Source organism: Oncorhynchus clarkii, chromosome 8 (genome assembly GCF_045791955.1).
Source record: "Oncorhynchus clarkii lewisi isolate Uvic-CL-2024 chromosome 8, UVic_Ocla_1.0, whole genome shotgun sequence".
Taxonomy (NCBI): domain Eukaryota; kingdom Metazoa; phylum Chordata; class Actinopteri; order Salmoniformes; family Salmonidae; genus Oncorhynchus; species Oncorhynchus clarkii.
Genome location: NC_092154.1, coordinates 2,360,495 through 2,379,534, shown reverse-complemented (window position 1 = coordinate 2,379,534; position 19,040 = coordinate 2,360,495). Strand labels below are relative to the sequence as shown.

Below are 19,040 nucleotides of genomic sequence, written 5' to 3'. Positions count from 1 at the left end.
GACTGTAGCTCACGATTGGATTAGATGCAGGTCGGTGATTCCGTCACGTTTTGTTGTTTACAGAGTGAGACATGAGTTAGCTGTCAACAAATATGGACGTATACATTTAATTATTTAAATGTAATTTACTTAAAGCCAGAATCTGCCGTTTGTGTTTCAGCCACATAGAGGAGGATATCCCCAATGCTTATGTGTGTTCCTGTTTTAGCACTTACATATACTGTTGCTTGATATCCCAAGACCGGTGTTGGTCCATATTCCACATATTTAGTTACTATAGGCATATCCTGTTATGCCATTTGCCCACAGAAATAGATCTAAAATATCCACATCCTAATGGATCAATATTACCTGTAAAGACCTTAGAGAAATAGATCTAAAATATCCACATCCTAATGGATCAATATTACCTGTAAAGACCTTAGAGAAATAGATCTAAAATATCCACATCCTAATGGATCAATATTACCTGTAAAGACCTTAGAGAAATAGATCTAAAATATTCACATCCTAATGGATCAATATTACCTGTAAAGACCTTAGAGAAATAGATCTAAAATATCCACATCCTAATGGATCAATATTACCTGTAAAGAGAAATAGCTTTTTCCACAAAAGTGACTTTGTTATGCTTAAGTCCCCTTTTAACTTTTGAAAATACATTCACAGAAAGGAATTGGAATTGCGTTAAGATCAGTGATTTTAGTAGTATGCATGTCATTTGGAATTAACCAATGAAATAGTTTGATGATGTTTAAGAAATATTTTGGAAAAAAATTTTTTTTGTGAATGTGTCTTAATCTTTGCCATTTGCTCTTTTTCCAAAAATAGATAGATATAGATAGATAGATATTATATTAGATATTAGATATTATGACAAAAAATAAGATACAGAAAATAAATTGTTGTGGAATATTAGAAAATAAATGTACATTCATATATTTGTTTTCAGTGTTATGTTTAAAAACGCATTATGCAGAAATCGCTCGCCACTTCCTGGTTGCTAAAATTCGAATAGTTCGCTTAATTTCAGTTGGTAACAAATAATGTAGAGCAAGGGTCTCCAACAGGCCTATAAGCAGCTCGCCAAACAATTCTAAAAGTACATACAATTTTCACGTGTTCCAACGTAAACTGTCATAAACAAATCTCACAACTATCAGACACTTCAAGCTCCCAGTTTCTATGTAATCAAGGCAACATTGACATTATCCCCTGGTGCAAACTAAGATGGCGCCAGTTTCTATGTAATCAAGGCAACATTGACATTATCCCCTGGTGTAAACTAAGATGGCGCCAGTTTCTATGTAATCAAGGCAACATTGACATTATCCCCTGGTGCAAACTAAGATGGCGCCAGTTTCTATGTAATCAAGGCAACATTGACATTATCCCCTGGTGTAAACTAAGATGGCGCCAGTTTCTATGTAATCAAGGCAACATTGACATTATCCCCTGGTGTAAACTAAGATGGCGCCAGTTTCTATGTAATCAAGGCAACATTGACATTATCCCCTGGTGTAAACTAACATGGCGCCAGTTTCTATGTAATCAAGGCAACATTGACATTATCCCCTGGTGTAAACTAAGATGGCGCCAGTTTCTATGTAATCAAGGCAACATTGACATTATCCCCTGGTGTAAACTAAGATGGCGCCAGTTTCTATGTAATCAAGGCAACATTGACATTATCCCCTGGTGTAAACTAAGATGGCGCCAGTCTCTATGTAATCAAGGCAACATTGACATTATCCCCTGGTGTAAACTAAGATGGCGCCAGTCTCTATGTAATCAAGGCAACATTGACATTATCCCCTGGTGTAAACTAAGATGGCGCCAGTTTCTATGTAATCAAGGCAACATTGACATTATCCCCTGGAGTAAACTAAGATGGCGGCAGAGAAGAAGGCTGATGTTTTTCGTGTTCCTATCCAATTCTTTGTGTTGTTTGTAACTTCCCCGGGAACAGGCCCAGTTCCCCGTCATTTGTGTGAAGAGAAGGATGAGAAAAAGGAGCCGGAGATTGGGCTGCTTTCTGAGAATTCATAGGCGATATAATAAACCCCCACTGCCTTCCATCCTGCTAGCAAACGTGCAATCTTTGGAAAATATACTGCACTGTTGGAGCTAGGAACACAAGCATTTAGTTAGATACTACTGCTCTGTTGGAGCTGGGAACACAAGCATTTAGTTAGATACTACTGGACTGTTGGAGCTAGGAACACAAGCATTTAGTTAGATACTACTGCACTGTTGGAGCTAGAAACACAAGCATTTAGTTAGATACTACTGTTGGAGCTAGGAACACAAGCATTTAGTTAGATACTACTGCACTGTTGGAGCTAGAAACACAAGCATTTAGTTAGATACTACTGTTGGAGCTAGGAACACAAGCATTTAGTTAGATACTACTGCACTGTTGGAGCTAGAAACACAATCATTTAGTTAGATATTACTGTTGGAGCTAGGATCACAAGCATTTAGTTAGATACTACTGTACTGTTGGAGCTGGAAACACAAGCATTTAGTTAGATACTACTGTACTGTTGGAGCTAGAAACACAAGCATTTAGTTAGATACTACTACACTGTTGTAGCTAGAAACACAAGCATTTAGTTAGATATTACTGCACTGTTGGAGCTAGAAACACAAGCATTTAGTTAGATACTACTGTTGGAGCTAGAAACACGGGCATTTAGATAGATATTACTGCACTGTTGGAGCTAGAAACACAAGCATTTAGTTAGATACTACTGCACTGTTGGAGCTAGAAACACAAGCATTTAGTTAGATACTACTACACTGTTGGAGCTAGAAACACAAGCATTTAGTTAGATACTACTGTACTGTTGGAGCTAGAAACACAAGCATTTAGTTAGATACTACTACACTGTTGTAGCTAGAAACACAATCATTTAGTTAGATATTACTGCACTGTTGGAGCTAGAAACACAAGCATTTAGTTAGATACTACTGTTGGAGCTAGAAACACGGGCATTTAGATAGATATTACTGCACTGTTGGAGCTAGAAACACAAGCATTTAGTTAGATACTACTGCACTGTTGGAGCTAGAAACACAAGCATTTAGTTAGATACTACTGTACTGTTGGAGCTATAACCACAAGCATTTAGTTAGATATTACTGTTGGAGCTAGAAACACAAGCATTCAGTTAGATACTACTGTTGGAGCTAGAAACACAAGCATTTAGTTAGATATTACTGTTGGAGCTAGAAATACAAGCATTCAGTTAGATACTACTGCACTGTTGGAGCTAGAAACACAAGCATTCAGTTAGATACTACTGCACTGTTGGAGCTAGAAACACAAGCATTTAGTTAGATATCACTGTTGGAGCTAGAAACACAAGCATTTAGTTAGATATCACTGTTGGAGCTAGAAACACAAGCATTTAGTTAGATATTACTGTTGGAGCTAGAAACACAAACATTTAGTTAGATACTACTTCACTGTTGGAGCTAGAAACACAAGCATTTAGTTAGATACTGCTGCACTGTTGGAGCTAGGAACACAAGCATTTAGTTAGATATTACTGTTGGAGCTAGAAACACAAGCATTTAGTTAGATATCACTGTTGGAGCTAGAAACACAAGCATTTAGTTAGATATTACTGTTGGAGCTAGAAACACAAACATTTAGTTAGATACTACTTCACTGTTGGAGCTAGAAACACAAGCATTTAGTTAGATACTACTCTACTGTTGGAGCTAGAAACACAAGCATTTAGTTAGATACTACTGTACTGTTGGAGCTAGAAACACAATCATTTAGTTAGATACTACTGTACTGTTGGAGCTAGGAACACAAGCATTTAGTTAGATACTACTACACTGTTGGAGCTAGAAACACAAGCATTTAGTTAGATACTACTACACTGTTGGAGCTAGAAACACAAGCATTTAGTTAGATACTACTGTACTGTTGGAGCTAGAAACACAAGCATTTAGTTAGATACTACTACACTGGTGTAGCTAGAAACACAATCATTTAGTTAGATATTACTGCACTGTTGGAGCTAGAAACACAAGCATTTAGTTAGATACTACTGTTGGAGCTAGAAACACGGGCATTTAGATAGATATTACTGCACTGTTGGAGCTAGAAACACAAGCATTTAGTTAGATACTACTGCACTGTTGGAGCTAGAAACACAAGCATTTAGTTAGATACTACTGTACTGTTGGAGCTATAACCACAAGCATTTAGTTAGATATTACTGTTGGAGCTAGAAACACAAGCATTCAGTTAGATACTACTGTTGGAGCTAGAAACACAAGCATTTAGTTAGATATTACTGCACTGTTGGAGCTAGAAACACAAGCATTTAGTTAGATATTACTGTTGGAGCTAGAAATACAAGCATTCAGTTAGATACTACTGCACTGTTGGAGCTAGAAACACAAGCATTCAGTTAGATACTACTGCACTGTTGGAGCTAGAAACACAAGCATTTAGTTAGATATCACTGTTGGAGCTAGAAACACAAGCATTTAGTTAGATATCACTGTTGGAGCTAGAAACACAAACATTTAGTTAGATACTACTTCACTGTTGGAGCTAGAAACACAAGCATTTAGTTAGATACTGCTGCACTGTTGGAGCTAGGAACACAAGCATTTAGTTAGATATTACTGTTGGAGCTAGAAACACAAGCATTTAGTTAGATATCACTGTTGGAGCTAGAAACACAAGCATTTAGTTAGATATTACTGTTGGAGCTAGAAACACAAACATTTAGTTAGATACTACTTCACTGTTGGAGCTAGAAACACAAGCATTTAGTTAGATACTACTCTACTGTTGGAGCTAGAAACACAAGCATTTAGTTAGATACTACTGTACTGTTGGAGCTAGAAACACAATAATTTAGTTAGATACTACTGTACTGTTGGAGCTAGGAACACAAGCATTTAGTTAGATACTATTACACTGTTGGAGCTAGAAACACAAGCATTTAGTTAGATACTACTCTACTGTTGGAGCTAGAAACACAAGCATTTAGTTAGATACTACTACACTGTTGGAGCTAGAAACACAAGCATTTAGTTAGATACTACTACACTGTTGGAGCTAGAAACACAAGCATTTAGTTAGATACTACTGTACTGTTGGAGCTAGAAACACAAGCATTTAGTTAGATACTACTGCACTGTTGGAGCTGGAAACACAAGCATTTAGTTAGATACTACTGTTGGAGCTAGAAACACGGGCATTTAGTTAGATACTACTGCACTGTTGGAGCTAGAAACACAAGCATTTAGTTAGATACTACTGCACTGTTGGAACTAGAAACACAAGCATTTAGTTAGATACTACTGCACTGTTGGAGCTAGAAACACAAGCATTTAGTTAGATACTACTGCACTGTTGGAGCTAGAAACACAAGCATTTAGTTAGATACTACTGCTCTGTTGGAGCTAGAAACACGGGCATTTAGTTAGATACTACTGCACTGTTGGAGCTAGAAACACAAGCATTTAGTTAGATATCACTGTTGGAGTTAGAAAGACATGCATTTAGTTCGATATTACTGTTGGAGCTAGAAACACAAACATTCATTTAGATACTACTTCACTGTTGGAGCTAGAAACACAAGCATTTAGTTAGATACTACTGCACTGTTGGAGCTAGAAACACAATCATTCAGTTAGATACTACTGTACTGTTGGAGCTAGAAACACAAGCATTTAGTTAGATACTACTGCACTGTTGGAGCTAGAAACACAAGCATTTAGTTAGATACTACTGCACTGTTGGAGCAAGAAACACAAGCATTCAGTTAGATACTACTGTTGGAGCTAGAAACACAAGCATTTAGTTAGATATTACTGTTGGAGCTAGAAACACAGGCATTTAGTTAGATACTACTGCACTGTTGGAGCAAGAAACACAAGCATTCAGTTAGATACTACTGTTGGAGCTAGAAACACAAGCATTTAGTTAGATATTACTGTTGGAGCTAGAAACACAGGCATTTAGTTAGATACTACTGCACTGTTGGAGCTAGAAACACAAGCATTTAGTTAGATACTACTGCACTGTTGGAGCTAGAAACACAAGCATTTAGTTAGATACTACTGCACTGTTGGAGCTAGAAACACAAGCATTTAGTTAGATATTACTGTTGGAGCTAGAAACACAGGCATTTAGTTAGATATTACTGTTGGAGCTAGAAACACAGGCATTTCTCTACACGTGCAATAACATCTGCCAAATATGTGTATGTGACCAATACATTTAGATTTGATTTAGACCATGTTTCTGATGCTGTCTGGCCAAAAATAATGACCTGCCATACTGTTCTTTAACCAGACAGCATCAGAAACATGGTCTACACATACTAGACATACTGAGGCAGCGCTGCATATGATAAATATTTCAAATAAATGATCTATATTTTATTATTTTATTTGGAAGGTATTATCTAACTATAACTAAACGAAAATGCCCGTCCAAATAAAAATAAAAAAATGTGATAATTTATTGGAAATGTGAGTCTGTTTAGTCAGCTATTATCTCATCTATTGCCTCTGAAAAATAAGTGTTTGACTAATATTTTAGTCACTATTTGTGTTGATGAAATTAGCTTGAATACTGTGGCTGGATGCCAAAACAAAATAACAACAGCCAAATAAGAAATTAACTCAAAGACAAAACAGATTTTTCATCCAGAATATTTTTTTAATTTTTTTTTACAAATGTCAAACAACAGTGGGCAGATTATTAATTCATTCATTCATAAATGAAAAGTAAAATAAATTAAATATTGTTGTGTTTTTGAAACACCAAAATATACTTTTTGAAAGTCCTCTGTAGCACATCTGACCAGAACAACGACGGTTTCAGGGTAGTAACAGGTTGTTGATCAGGGCTGCTGTACATCCAATGGAAATATAATGATGTACTGTGGTGAACATGGATGTGACTAGGGTTGCACAATTCCGGAAACGTTCCCCAAATCCCCTGGTTTTACAGAAATTCAGATTGGAGGATTCCCGTATTTCCTGTTTATTCCCTTATAATTGTAGGCATCTTACAACCAGTATTCCTGGGAAACAGGGGACGTTTTGGGAAACTTAACAGCATTTTTAAATCCGATATGTGACTGTAGATGGTGGCTGGTACTGAGCTGGACATACAGTCATGAATATGGGTCTCATCAACTATATTTAGGTTTGACGAGCTACCTTACGGTGGCGTATTGTATTGCGGACCCATAAAGGCCTGGTACAACCACCCTGATCTACCTGTCTACCTGTCTACCTGTCTACCTGATCTACCTGATCTACCTGATCTACCTGTCTACCTCTGTACCTGTCTACCTGATCTACCTGATCTACCTGTCTACCTGTCTACCTGTCTACCTGATCTACCGGTCTACCTGATCTACCTGTCTACCTGTCTACCTGTCTACCTGTCTACCTGTGTGCCTGATCTACCTGTCTACCTGTCTACCTGTGTGCCTGATCTACCTGTCTGACAAATACACACAGATTCAACCTGATAAAAATACTCTGTGGTAAAAATATAAAGTACAAGCGTGTCTATGGTCAGAGTCAGTTTGTCATCACACATGCTGTTGTTGTACTGTTGTACTGGATGAATTCAGAGCCTTATGTTTTTTATTCTGTAATCTAGTGTGTCATTGCTTTTTACGCGTAAAGGATTTCATCATTCAGATTCAATTATTATTGTTTACAGAGGAAATAGCTTTTCATTTATCTTTGGAGAGGAATTTTAAATGTATAAACACATTTGAAAAAATAATATTAAGTTAAAACTATTGTTTTAAAATCATTTAACTTAAATGACCAAAGAAAAAGACTGTTAACGTAATCATGTAGAGGCATAAAAATATTCAGAATACAGAATTCTACCACTCAAGTGTTAAAATACATGACATCATTTATGTCTTCATAAGTTAAAACTCCTCAACCCACATCTTCTCACCAATAATATACCATTTAAATTAATTGATTTAAAATGAGCATTTAGACATTTTAAAGCAAACTTTGTTCATACCACCACATCGCAACATAGCTGTTACTCTTATCATCACCATGGTAACATACTGTACGTGTTTCTGTCCTCTTTTCCTACTCAGTGCTTGTCCTGCTATATTGTCCTGTTATATTGTCCTGCTACATTGTCCTTCTATATTGTCCTGCTGTATTGTCCTTCTATATTGTCCTGCTATATTGTCCTGCTATATTGTCCTGCTGTATTGTCCTGCTATATTGTCCTGCTATATTGTCCTGCTATATTGTCCTGTTATATTGTCCTGCTATATTGTCCTGTTATATTGTCCTGCTATATTGTCCTGTTATATAGTCATGTTATATTGTCCTGCTATATTGTCCTGCTATATTGTCCTGTTATATAGTCATGTTATATTGTCCTTCTATATTGTCCTGTTATATTGTCCTGCTGTATTGTCCTGCTATATTGTCCTGCTGTATTGTCCTGCTATATTGTCCTGCTATATTGTCCTGCTATATTGTCCTAGTACAACAACATACTCAGCTAAAAGCCTTATACAAATACAAATACTACACAAAACAAGCTGTCTGCTACAAATAGCCTGAAGCGTTGTCCCGTAAGTTGTGGATGACACTGGAGAATTGCTGCTTTTTAATCAGAACTCAAAAATTCATTTGAAAGGTTTTGTGCTTTAAAACCATGACATTAGTTTACGTTGCCTTCTTCTCCTCCTCCTCTTCATCCTCGTCTCCTCCTCCTCCTCTTCATCCTCTCCTACTCCTCCTCCTCCTCTCCTCCCCCTCTTCATCCTCTTCTCCTCATCCTCCTCTCCTCCTCTTCTCCATCCTCCTCTTCCTCCTTCCCTCCCCCTTTTCTCCTCAGTAAGGTCTCCAGACAGCTTCATCCATGCGTCCCCCAGCAGAGTTGAGTACGGTTGGGGAGTTGCTGTGACTCCCGTCCCCCTCCACCCCTCCATCTGCCTGGCTGGGCAGGTTAGGGTTAACCAGGGAGCTACCAGTGGAGGCGCTGGTGCAGGGAGGAACCATTCTGGAGGGGGAGCGGTCCCCCCCGGGAACCATGGAGAACTGGTACGACCCAGAGGATGGTCCATAGTAGAGATAGGGAGCGCTGCTGGTCGGAAACGGTCCACTCTGACTCTGGGTGGACCCGGGGTAGGGAGGTGGCAGGTAGGGGTGGTAGTGGGCGGAGCCTAGCGACATGGCGGAGGTGACAGGAGGGGTGTAGGTAAAGGTGGTGGGGTAGTGCATTCTGGGACTGGAGAAACCGGACTCCGTCAGAGAGGAGAGACCCGGGAACTGACGCTCAAACTGACCTGGGAACGGACTGAGATCTGACGAACCTAGAGAGAGAGACGGATGGAGAGGGAGAATCCTGTTTAAAACACGTCATCACAACATTGATTCATTTAGCTGCATCGTCCCTTCATGAAAACCACATCTTTTGGAGTATTGACAGTATCCTTTATTCATGTCGTCCCTTAAAGATTATAAATATATTTTACAATCTATTCTGACGACCGGTGCCAAGACAACAGCAAACTATTCAATTACAGGTATATTTATTATATGTCTGATATGTGTGTGTGTGTGTGTGTGTGTGTGTGTGTGTGTGTGTGTGTGTGTGTGTGTGTGTGTGTGTGTGTGTGTGTGTGTGTGTGTGTGTGTGATGAACATAAATATAAAACACAACATGTAACTCAGTAAATCTTTGAAATTGTAGCACATTACGTTTATATTTTTGTTCAGTCTAAATGAATCTATGGATTTCACATGACTAGGCAGGGGTATGGGAGGGGCTGGGAAGGCATGGGAGGGGCTGGGAAGGCATGGGAGGGGCTGGGAAGGCAGGGGCATGGGAGGGGCTGGGAAGGCAGGGCCATGGAAGGGGCTGGGAAGGCAGGGCCATGGGAGGGGCTGGGAAGGCAGGGGCATGGGAGGGGCTGGGAAGGCAGGGCCATGGGAGGGGCTGGGAAGGCAGGGGCATGGGAGGGGCTGGGAAGACATGGCCATGGGAGGCAGGGCCATGGGAGGGGCTGGGAAGGCAGGGGCATGGGAGGGGCTGGGAAGGCAGGGCCATGGGAGGGGCTGGGAAGGCAGGGCCATGGGAGGGGCTGGGAAGGCAGGGCCATGGGAGGGGCTGGGAAGGCAGGGGCATGGGAGGGGCTGGGAAGGCAGGGGCATGGGAGGGGCTGGGAAGGCAGGGCCATGGGAGGGGCTGGGAAGGCAGGGCCATGGGAGGGGCTGGGAAGGCAGGGCCATGGGAGGGGCTGGGAAGGCAGGGGCATGGGAGGGGCTGGGAAGGCAGGGGCATGGGAGGGGCTGGGAAGGCAGGGCCATGGGAGGGGCTGGGAAGGCATTGGAGGGGCTGGGAAGGCAGGGCCATGGGAGGGGCTGGGAAGGCAGGGGTATGGGAGGGGCTGGGAAGACATGGCCATGGGAGGGGCTGGGAAGACATGGGCATGGGAGGGGCTGGGAAGGCAGGGGCATGGGAGGGGCTGGGAAGGCATGGCCATGGGAGGGGCTGGGAAGGCATGGGAGGGGCTGGGAAGGCAGGGCCATGGGAGGGGCTGGGAAGGCAGGGGCATGAGAGGGGCTGGGAAGGCAGGGGCATGAGAGGGGCTGGGAAGGCAGGGGCATGAGAGGGGCTGGGAAGGCAGGGGCATGGGAGGGGCTGGGAAGGCAGGGGCCATGGGAGGGGCTGGGAAGGCAGGGGCATGGGAGGGGCTGGGAAGGCAGGGCCATGGGAGGGGCTGGGAAGGCAGGGCCATGGGAGGGGCTGGGAAGGCAGGGCCATGGGAGGGGCTGGGAAGGCAGGGGCATGCGAGGGGCTGGGAAGGCAGGGCCATGGGAGGGGCTGGGAAGGCAGGGGCATGGGAGGGGCTGGGAAGGCAGGGGCATGGGAGGGGCTGGGAAGGCAGGGCCATGGGAGGGGCATGGGAAGGCAGGGGCATGGGAGGGGCTGGGAAGGCAGGGGCATGGGAGGGGCATGGGAAGGCAGGGGCATGGGAGGGGCTGGGAAGGCAGGGGCATGAGAGGGGCTGGGAAGGCAGGGCCATGGGAGGGGCTGGGAAGGCAGGGCCATGGGAGGGGCTGGGAAGGCAGGGCCATGGGAGGGGCTGGGAAGGCAGGGCCATGGGAGGGGCTGGGAAGGCAGGGGCATGGGAGTGGCTGGGAAGGCAGGGCCATGGGAGGGGCTGGGAAGGCAGGGGCATGGGAGGGGCTGGGAAGGCAGGGGCATGGGAGGGGCTGGGAAGGCAGGGCCATGGGAGGGGCATGGGAAGGCAGGGGCATGGGAGGGGCTGGGAAGGCAGGGGCATGGGAGGGGCTGGGAAGGCAGGGGCATGGGAGGGGCTGGGAAGGCAGGGGCATGAGAGGGGCTGGGAAGGCAGGGGCATGAGAGGGGCTGGGAAGGCAGGGGCATGGGAGGGGCTGGGAAGGCAGGGGCATGAGAGGGGCTGGGAAGGCAGGGCCATGGGAGGGGCTGGGAAGGCAGGGGCATGGGAGGGGCTGGGAAGACATGGCCATGGGAGGCAGGGCCATGGGAGGGGCTGGGAAGGCAGGGGCATGGGAGGGGCTGGGAAGGCAGGGCTATGGGAGGGGCTGGGAAGGCAGGGCCATGGGAGGGGCTGGGAAGCAGGGGCATGGGAGGGGCTGGGAAGGCAGGGCCATGGGAGGGGCTGGGAAGGCAGGGGCATGGGAGGGGCTGGGAAGGCAGGGGCATGGGAGGGGCTGGGAAGGCAGGGGCATGGGAGGGGCTGGGAAGGCAGGGCCATGGGAAGGGCTGGGAAGGCAGGGCCATGGGAGGGGCTGGGAAGGCAGGGCCATGGGAGGGGCTGGGAAGGCAGGGGCATTGGAGGGGCTGGGAAGGCATGGGAGGGGCTGGGAAGGCAGGGGCATGGGAGGGGCTGGGAAGGCAGGGCCATGGGAGGGGCTGGGAAGGCAGGGCCATGGGAGGGGCTGGGAAGGCAGGGCCATGGGAGGGGCTCAATAACATCTACTGTATCTTGCCTATGCTGCTCTGTACCATCACTCATTCATATATCTTTATGTACATATTCTTTATCCCCTTACACTTGTGTCTATAAGGTAGTAGTTTTGGAATTGTTAGCTAGATTACTCGTTGGTTATTACTGCATTGTCGGAACTAGAAGCACAAGCATTTCGCCACGCTCGCATTAACATACCTTAAGGGAACATTTTGGCATTTCGTGTATGATCAGTGAGAAAGTCCATATTGCAAATGTACGGTCCCTTACTAGACGTCCGAAATCGTTTGTAAAATTCGCGGTCGGCGTCGGGCCGTGCGGTAGGGCCAGACCTACCGGGAAGTCATCAAATGAACTTTGTCGGACATTCGGTTTCCGTTTTATAAAATAAACAAGTTTTTGACCGTTTTTCCGCTATCCCGGAATTTCCCACAAGAGGGCATACGGAATCATATGGCAATTTGGCAAAACATCACGAATCACGACGGGGCCTTATCTCGAAAACGGAAAATATTTCGAAGCCGAAACTTGGTGAGCGTAGGTTTGGCATAATGGGCAGTTGGCCCCGAACAAGATGGCGTCTAGGCCTCGACGGTTTTTGAGTTATGGCCGTTTTTCTGGGATTAAAGGTCCTAAATGGAAATAGAGAAATTATTTTTCCACTTCAGGTCAAAGTCAAGGAGCCTCCGGTGTCAATAAAAAAAGAACCAGCCATTTATCTATCGTCATTTAAGAGAAACGGAACAATGACAACTTGGCGATGGTCACAAATAGGCGTTTTTTTTTTCAACGGTTACAGATCCAGTTGCAGGGTGTTCATACGAATCTTTTTAAAGTGTGCTGCGGAGCTCTGCGAGATTTCTGTGATTTTCTATGATTTTCTGAAATAACACACACATACTAAACCCTCCGTAAATAACTCAGTTGTTAACGTAAAGACTTAAAACTCAGGATTCTGTAACAGCATACCCCAATGAGGATATGTGGTGATTTATAGCTTCCTGTGCCAACCGGAAGTGCCATAATTGGTGTCTCAGGGGCTGTTTCAAAGGGTTAAAAAAGTCTGATCTGTCCAAAACTTCATATATGTGATTAGGCAACCCCCATGAACTGTAAATCAGTCATTTTTCCCCAAAAAATTCAAAGGAAAAAAAAATCACACTAAAACACAACTTGAATGGAGGGACGGACGTATTGGGGTGCGTAGAGACAGACAGTGGCTGCAATAGTTAGCTTTGTTGGAGCTAAAAAAGAACCGTCAGACCTAGAGTTCCGAAACTTTAGAAACCTGTTCTAGACCTCCGGTCGATGGTGCGTGGTGAGTTACGTGGCTCTAGACGGTTCTCGGACCGAGAAACGGCCTCGTACATTTGCAATAACTTCAATTCAGTTTTACCTTTTTATTATGTTTTAAACTAAAGGCGCTGTGAATTATGGGACTGCTCTGACATATGTGATAGTTGGCTTCTAAATGAGTAGTAAAAAGTGGGTTTGGTGTCATAATGACATCTAATTGACTGATGGACACTGACTTGCTAGTTGACTTTTGTGCATTTGCAATATGTTTAAACGGAGAGGGACCATCACCAAAATGGCATTCTGAAATCAACACAAAAAATGGCATCACCATAGTCTCCAGACTGTGCTGAGTTCAACGAGCTATCCCGCTTGACCGTAGCTCGCTCGGTCTAAGCGCAACGACCATTAGAAAAGTAGGCCCAAAATGAAGCCTGCCCCACAATGTCATTTGCTTTTGAGTGACAGTGAGAGAACCGTTAGGGTGAGAAGAAAAATTCCACCACATGAATGTTCCTAAGGTCCTCCCGATCTGTACAAGCCTAACCTTGACCGTGTGGCATTAACCCTTAAGAGTAAAACAGTGTTTTTTGATCTCACAGATTACAGTGTCATCTCTCCCCATAGGAATACATTGCCTGCACCCCTAATTTCAACCTGAAGTCTATATGGGTTATGAATGCCGTATGAACCTGTCTTCGGTACCAGTCCATCAGGCCACTATGAGGTCTACCTGTGTTGATTCTGAGCTTCCTGGACCAACCGGAAGTGGTTAAAATGCCCCTAAAAGTGTTTACCCATACCCTGCCTGCAGTTTGACAGACATAGTGCATTCAACCCTGTGTAAATCAGTCAGTTCTTAACGTAAGGACTTAAAACTCAGGATTCTGTAACAGCATACCCCAATGGGGATATGTGTTGATTTATAGCTTCCTGTGCCAACCGGAAGTGCCATAACTGGTGTCTCAGGGGCTGTTTCGAGGGGTTAAAAAAGTCTGATCTTTCCAAAACTTCATATGTGTGATTAGGCAACCCCCATGAACTGTAAATCAGTCATTTTTCCCAAAAAAAATCAAAGGAAAAAAAAATCACACTAAAACACACCTTGGATGGAGGGACGTATTGGGGTGCGTAGAGACAGACAGTGGCTGCAATAGTTAGCTTTGTTGGAGCTAAAAAAGAACCGTCAGACCTAGAGTTCCGAAACTTTAGAAACCTGTTCTAGACCTCCGGTTGATGGTGCGTGGTGAGTTACGTGGCTCTAGACGGTTCTCGGACCGAGAAACAGCCTCGTACATTTGCAATACCTTCAATTCATTTTGACCATTACGAAAATGACGACGTTTAGAAAAGTCTCAGAGACGCAAGGCTAGGTGCATTGAAACCGGCTCGGCCCATAGAGACGGACTCCGACGTGTCTGTCCGATAGCTCGTTCAAGGACCCCGTAGCAAGGCATGGAAAAAAGTGGATTTTCAGCACCAATTAGGGTTTTTCTCGGACACCAAATGACCTATCGAGCCGAAACTCGGGATTCGGGGTCGCCTCACATAGGCCTTCACATAATGTCCGAACTGGACCCGCAGCTAGAACGTAACTATGTGTTTTACCTTTTTATTATGTTTTAAACCGAAGGAGCTGTGAATTATGGGACTGCTCTGACATATGTGATAGTTGGCTACTAAATGAGTAGGAAAAAGTGGGTTTGGTGTCAATTGATATCCATTTGGTGTCATAATGACATCTAATTGACTGATGGACACTGACTTGCTAGTTGACTTTTGTACATTTGCAATATGTTTAAACGGAGAGGGACCATCACCAAAATGGCATTCTGAAATCAACACAAAAAATGGCATCACCATAGTCTCCAGACTGTGCCGAGTTCAAGGAGACGCCCCGCTTGACCGTAGCTCGTTCTGAGTGCAGCAAACTTGAAAAAAAGAAGGCCCAAAATGAAGCCTGCACCACAATGTCATTTGATTTTGGTTGGCAGTGAGAGAACCGTTAGGGTGAGAAGAAAAATTCCACCACATGAATGTTCCTAAGGTCCTCCCGATCTGAACAAGCCTAACCTTGACCGTGTGGCATTAACCCTTCACAGTAAAACAGGGTTTTTTGATCTCACAGATTACAGTGACATCTCTCCCCATAGGAATACATAGCCTGCACCACAAAATTCAACCTGAAGCCTATATGGGTTATGAATGCCGTATGAACCTGTCTTCGGTACCAGTCCATCAGGCCACTATGAGATCTACCTGTGTCGAATCTAAGCTTCCTGGAGCAACCGGAAGTGGTTAAAATGCCCCTAAAAGTGTTTACCCATACACTGCCTGCAGTTTGATAGACATCGTGCATTCAACCCTGTGTAGATCAGTCAATTCTTAACGTAAAGACTTAAAACTCGGGATTCTGTAAGTGGCTATGTAAATCAAGACATGTGTTTACTTATAGCTTCCTGTGCCAACCGGAAGTGCCTTTAATTGGGTCACACTCTCTGTTTCGAAGGGTTAAAAAAGTCACATCTCTCCAAAACTTCATATGTGTGACTAGGTAACCCTTCTGAACTGTAAATCAGTCATTAATCCCAACAGATGTCAAAGAAAAGCTCCCTCACACACACACAGGAAGGATGGAGTGATAAAGTGTGGTGCTTAAAGACACAGAGAGCAGGAAATGGCATTACCATAATCCCTAGGCCGTACCGAGTTCAGCGAGATATCCCGCTTGACCGTAGCTCGCTCGGTCTAGGCGCAGCGAGCATTAGAATAGTAGGCCCAAAATGAAGCCTGCACCACAATGTCATTTGCTTTTGGGTGACAGTGAGAGAACCGTTAGAGTGAGAAGAAAAATTGCACCACATGAATGTTCCTAAGGTCCTCCCGATCTGAACAAGCCTAACCTTGACCGTGTGGCATTAACCCTTAACAGTAAAACAGTGTTTTTTGATCTCACAGATTACAGTGTCATCTCTCCCCATAGGAATACATTGCCTGCACCCCTAATTTCAACCTGAGGCCTATGTGGGTTATGAATGCCGTATGAACCTGTCTTCGGTACCAGTCCATCAGGCCACTATGAGGTCTACCTGTGTTGATTCTAAGCTTCCTGGACCAACCGGAAGTGGTTAAAATGCCCCTAAAAGTGTTTACCCATACACTGCATGCAGTTTGATAGACATAGTGCATTCAACCCTGTGTAGATCAGTCAATTCTTAACGTAAGGACTTAAAACTCAGGATTCTGTAACAGCATACCCCAATGAGGATATGTGTTGATTTATAACTTCCTGTGCCAACCGGAAGTGCCATAATTGGTGTCTCAGGGGCTGTTTCGAAGGGTTAAAAAAGTCTGATCTTTCCAAAACTTCATATGTGTGATTAGGCAACCCCCATGAACTGTAAATCAGTCATTTTTCCCAAAAAAATTCAAAGGAAAAAAAAATCACACTAAAACACAACTTGGAAGGAGGGACGTATTGGGGTGCGTAGAGACAGACAGTGGCTCCAATAGTTAGCTTTGTTGGAGCTAAAAAAGAACCGTTGGACCTAGAGTTCCGAAACTTTAGAAACCTGTTCTAGACCTCCCGTAGATGGTGCGTGGTGAGTTACGTGGCTCTAGAAGGTTCTCGGACCGAGAAACAGCCTCGTACATTTGAAATAACTTCAATTCATTTTTGCATCACGAAAATGACGACATTTAGAAATGTCCCAGAGTCGCAAGACTAGGTGCATTGCAAACGTCTCGGCCCATATAGACAGACCCCAACGTTTCTGTCCAATAGCTCATTCAAGGACCCCGTAGCAAGTCATGGAAAATAGTGGATTTTCAGCACCAATTAGGGTTTTTCTCGGACACCAAATGACCTATCGAGCCAAAACTTGGGATTCGGGGTCGCCTCAGCTAGGCCAACACATAACATAAGAAATGGACCCGCAGCTAGAACGTAACTACGTGTTTTATGGTTTTTTTATGGTTTGAACCGAAGGGGTTGTGAATTTTGGGCCAGCTCTGAAGTATGTAATAGTTGGCTACTAAACGAGTTGGAAAAAGTGGGTTTGGTGTCAGTTTGTATCAGTTTGGTGGTCAGAATGATATCTAATTGACTGATGGACTCTTGTCCACTTGACTCTTGTACATTTGCAATATGATCCTATAGTGAAAAAACATCACCAAAAGCGACATTCTGAAATCAACCCAAACGAGCGATTGAGATGACCCAGAATCACTGCAAAGCCATCCCGAGTTCATCGGGCCAGTCAATTTCACATTCCTGCAAGATTTTTATAGCATGACAAATTCGTGATGGTACCTGCCCTTTAAAACATATTGCAAATGCACAGTGACTTTGAAAAAGTAAGAAACAAAAAAAAATACATCTAAAAAATTTTGAGCATGACAAATTGGTGATGGTACCTGCCCATTGAAACATATTGCAAATGCACAGTGACTTTGAAAAAGTAAGGAAACATAAACAAAAAAAATCCAAAATTTTTATTTTTGGGTGACCAGTTGCACGTGCATTTGCAATATGATTCTATAGTGAAAAAACATATTGCAAATGCACAGTGACTTTGAAAAAGTAAGGAAACATAAACAAAAAAAATCTAAAAATTTTTTGGGGGGATGACCAGTTGCATGTGCATTTGCAATATGATTCTATAGTGAAAAAACATATTGCAAATGCACAGTGACTTTGAAAAAGTAAGGAAAAATAAACAAAAAAAATCTAAATTTTTTTTGGGGGATGACCAGTTGCACGTGCATTTGCAATATGATTCTATAGTGAAAAAACATATTGCAAATGCACAGTGACTTTGAAAAAGTAAGGAAACATAAACAAAAAAAATCTAAATTTTTTGGGGGGGGATGACCAGTTGCATGTGCATTTGCAATATGATTCTATAGTGAAAAAACATATTGCAAATGCACAGTGACTTTGAAAAAGTAAGGAAACATAAAAAAAATCTAAATTTTTTGGGGGGGGATGACCAGTTGCATGTGCATTTGCAATATGATTCTATAGTGAAAAAACATATTGCAAATGCACAGTGACTTTGAAAAAGTAAGGAAAAATAAACAAAAAAAATCCAAAATTTTTTGGGGGGGATGACCAGTTGCACGTGCATTTGCAATATGATTCTATAGTGAAAAAACATATTGCAAATGCACAGTGACTTTGAAAAAGTAAGGAAACATAAACAAAAAAAATCTAAAATTTTTTTGGGGGGGATGACCAGTTGCATGTGCATTTGCAATATGATTCTATAGTGAAAAAACATATTGCAAATGCACAGTGACTTTGAAAAAGTAAGGAAACATAAAAAAAATCTAATTTTTTTTGGGGGGGATGACCAGTTGCATGTGCATTTGCAATATGATTCTATAGTGAAAAAACATATTGCAAATGCACAGTGACTTTGAAAAAGTAAGGAAAAATAAACAAAAAATTTTTTTTGGGGGGGGGATGACCAGTTGCACGTGCATTTGCAATATGATTCTATAGTGAAAAAACATATTGCAAATGCACAGTGACTTTGAAAAAGTAAGGAAACATAAACAAAAAAAATCTAAACATTTTTTGGGGGGATGACCAGTTGCATGTGCATTTGCAATATGATTCTATAGTGAAAAAACATATTGCAAATGCACAGTGACTTTGAAAAAGTAAGGAAACATAAACAAAAAAAATCCAAAATTTTTATTTTTGGGTGACCAGTTGCACGTGCATTTGCA

At 43.1% G+C, this 19,040-nt stretch overlaps 2 protein-coding genes across 2 annotated transcripts in view; one reads left to right on the top strand and one right to left on the bottom strand.

The window, feature by feature from the left end:
• Positions 1–9,007, top strand: part of LOC139414871 (uncharacterized) — a 64,164-nt gene extending 55,157 nt beyond the window's left edge. The window contains exon 3 of the mRNA XM_071162460.1: positions 8,885–9,007. Within this exon, the coding sequence (XP_071018561.1) occupies positions 8,885–8,887 (3 nt within the window). The 3' untranslated portion in view covers positions 8,888–9,007. The remainder of the gene's footprint in view (positions 1–8,884) is intronic.
• The window catches only part of LOC139414870 (runt-related transcription factor 2-like), a 116,134-nt gene continuing 103,776 nt past the window's right edge, over positions 6,683–19,040 (bottom strand). Inside the window, exon 6 of the mRNA XM_071162458.1 lies at positions 6,683–9,362. Within this exon, the coding sequence (XP_071018559.1) occupies positions 8,881–9,362 (482 nt within the window). The 3' untranslated portion in view covers positions 6,683–8,880. The remainder of the gene's footprint in view (positions 9,363–19,040) is intronic.